At 55.8% G+C, this 2,127-nt stretch overlaps 1 protein-coding gene across 1 annotated transcript in view; it reads right to left on the reverse strand.

The window, feature by feature from the left end:
• The window catches only part of SPG7 (SPG7, paraplegin matrix AAA peptidase subunit), a 59,672-nt gene that overhangs the window by 37,107 nt on the left and 20,438 nt on the right, over positions 1 to 2,127 (reverse strand). Inside the window, exon 4 of the mRNA XM_008065398.1 lies at positions 1,069 to 1,310. Within this exon, the coding sequence (XP_008063589.1) occupies positions 1,069 to 1,310 (242 nt within the window). The remainder of the gene's footprint in view (positions 1 to 1,068; positions 1,311 to 2,127) is intronic.

Below are 2,127 nucleotides of genomic sequence, written 5' to 3' on the forward strand. Positions count from 1 at the left end.
TGGAGCCCAGCAGGTCAGGCTGCGGTGGCTGGGAGCGGCCACTGCGCTCCAGTCTGGGCAATGGAGTGAGACTCCAACTCAAAAAAAAAGAACAAAAAAACCCTAAAACAAACAAACAAACAAACCAAAAAACCACTCTGAAGAAAACACAGAGACACCTAGGAGGCAGGGGCGGGGGAGGGGGGTGTTCTGGACATAATCTTATATCAACTTTCTAGGCCTGACAGTGATGCTGTGATCACTGCAGGAGAGAGACAAGGAGGGAACCCTAAATGAGAAGGCAGAGCTTGGTGGTTCATGTCCACGTCCAGCAGTGGAACCCATCTCCATGCAGCCCAGCTGACTCCAAGGGTGCGGGCACTGGGCTGCTCTCACTTTGAAGGTGCCTCTTCTTGCTCTTTGATGTTGGAGCCTCCTCCTGAGACAAAGTCCCGCTCTCCTGGACCTCATACCCATCTCTCCAGTATCTCCTCCTGCTGGTGGATGCCCTCCAAGGCTGACACATGGGATTCCCCGGCCCTTCTCTCCTCTCTGAGGTCTGGCTCTGAGCTAACTTGCCTCTTGTGCATGACCCACCACCTGCTCCCACTCCTGGCTCTGCTCATCTTCAGGTGGGCCTTGATTCCCACCTGATAAGTCCCTATCACTCCACTCTCTACCTCAGGCAACCCCTCCTCTGGCTTCCCAATATCCCACACGCCCTGGCTGACCCCACAAAACCTCAAGGCTGCAGCTGACATGTACTGTGACTCACTCATGCCAGGGAGTCACCAGTGGCCCCTGTATCACTCACCCCCCATCTTGGTGCATGGCTCCCAGGCGCTGAGGGGCCAAGGGCCATCTGCAACCCTTTGATACCACCTCTGCATCCGCTCCCTTTTCTGGCTACCACTCCTGGCTCTATCTTGGTGAGCCACCACTCAAAGTTGTCAAGGACCCCTCACCTCCAGAGGCGTATCTCTCAAGACAATCAAATACGTGGGGGTGGGGCCTAAATGAAAAGGGAACTTGCCCGCTTCTCTAGGCCTCTCACCCAGACCCCTGCCACAGCGCCCGTGCCCCACTCACAGGCCGCCCAAACACCACGGCTCCAGGGTGCAGGTAGACCTCCACCACGTCACTCTCAGGCACCACTTGGACACGCTGCACTTCGCCCTTGGCCAGCATCTCATTGATGAAGTCGTTCCAGGAGATGTTTCCCCCGCTGGTGCTGAGCGAGTTCAGCAGGCTCATGACGACCGCAATGACGAACAGGGTGCGAAGCCGCTCGCGGTACATCTGGTCCTCCCGCTCCCGGCGCCTCCTCTCCTCTGAGCCCATGAAGGGAGAACCAAACACCAGGTGTCAGACACTGCAGGTGGCATTCCAGACCATCACCAGGAAAACAGGACTCGGGGGCAGTGGCCAGTTTTCTAAAAGATCCTGCATTTTGGCCAATTTTTCCACAAAGTTATTTGAGACAAATATAAACCATGTGTTGTTCAAGGTCACCAAAGTGTCATTCACCGAGGTCATCTCAGCGAGGAGGGGAGAGGCTCCCCCCTCAGATAACAGAAAAATATTTTAAAATTGAAAAACAGCCGGGCTCGGTGGCTCAGTCTGTAATCCCGTGCCTTTGGGAGGCCGAGGTGAGTGGATTGCCTGAGCCCGTGGGTTCGAGACCCGCCTGGGCAGCAAGAACTCATCTCTACAATAAATCAAAAAATCAGCCGGGCATGGTAGCGCATGCCTGTAATTCCGGCTACTTGGAAGGCTAAGGTAGAAGAATCGCCGGAGCCCAGTAGGTCGAGGCTGCAGTAGCCGGGAGTGGCCACTGCACTCCAGTCTGGGCGACAGAGTGAGACTCCAACTCAAAAAGAAAAACAGCCAGGCTCAGTGGCTCAACCTGTAATCCCGCGACTTTGGGAGGCTGAGGTGAGTAGATTGCCTGAGCACGCGGGTACGAGACCCGCCTGGGCAACTTGGCGAGACCTCATCTCTACAATAAAAAAAAAACAAAAACAAAAACTAGCCGGGCGTGGTAGTGCGCGCCTGTAGTTCCAGCTACTTGGAAGGGTGAGGCGGAAGGATCGCCGGAGCCCAGCAGGTCGAGGTTGCGGTGGCCGGGAGCGGCCACTGCACTCCAGT

Source organism: Carlito syrichta, unplaced genomic scaffold (assembly GCF_000164805.1).
Source record: "Carlito syrichta isolate Samal-C Ts95f unplaced genomic scaffold, Tarsius_syrichta-2.0.1 Scaffold103346, whole genome shotgun sequence".
Lineage (NCBI taxonomy): Eukaryota > Metazoa > Chordata > Mammalia > Primates > Tarsiidae > Carlito > Carlito syrichta.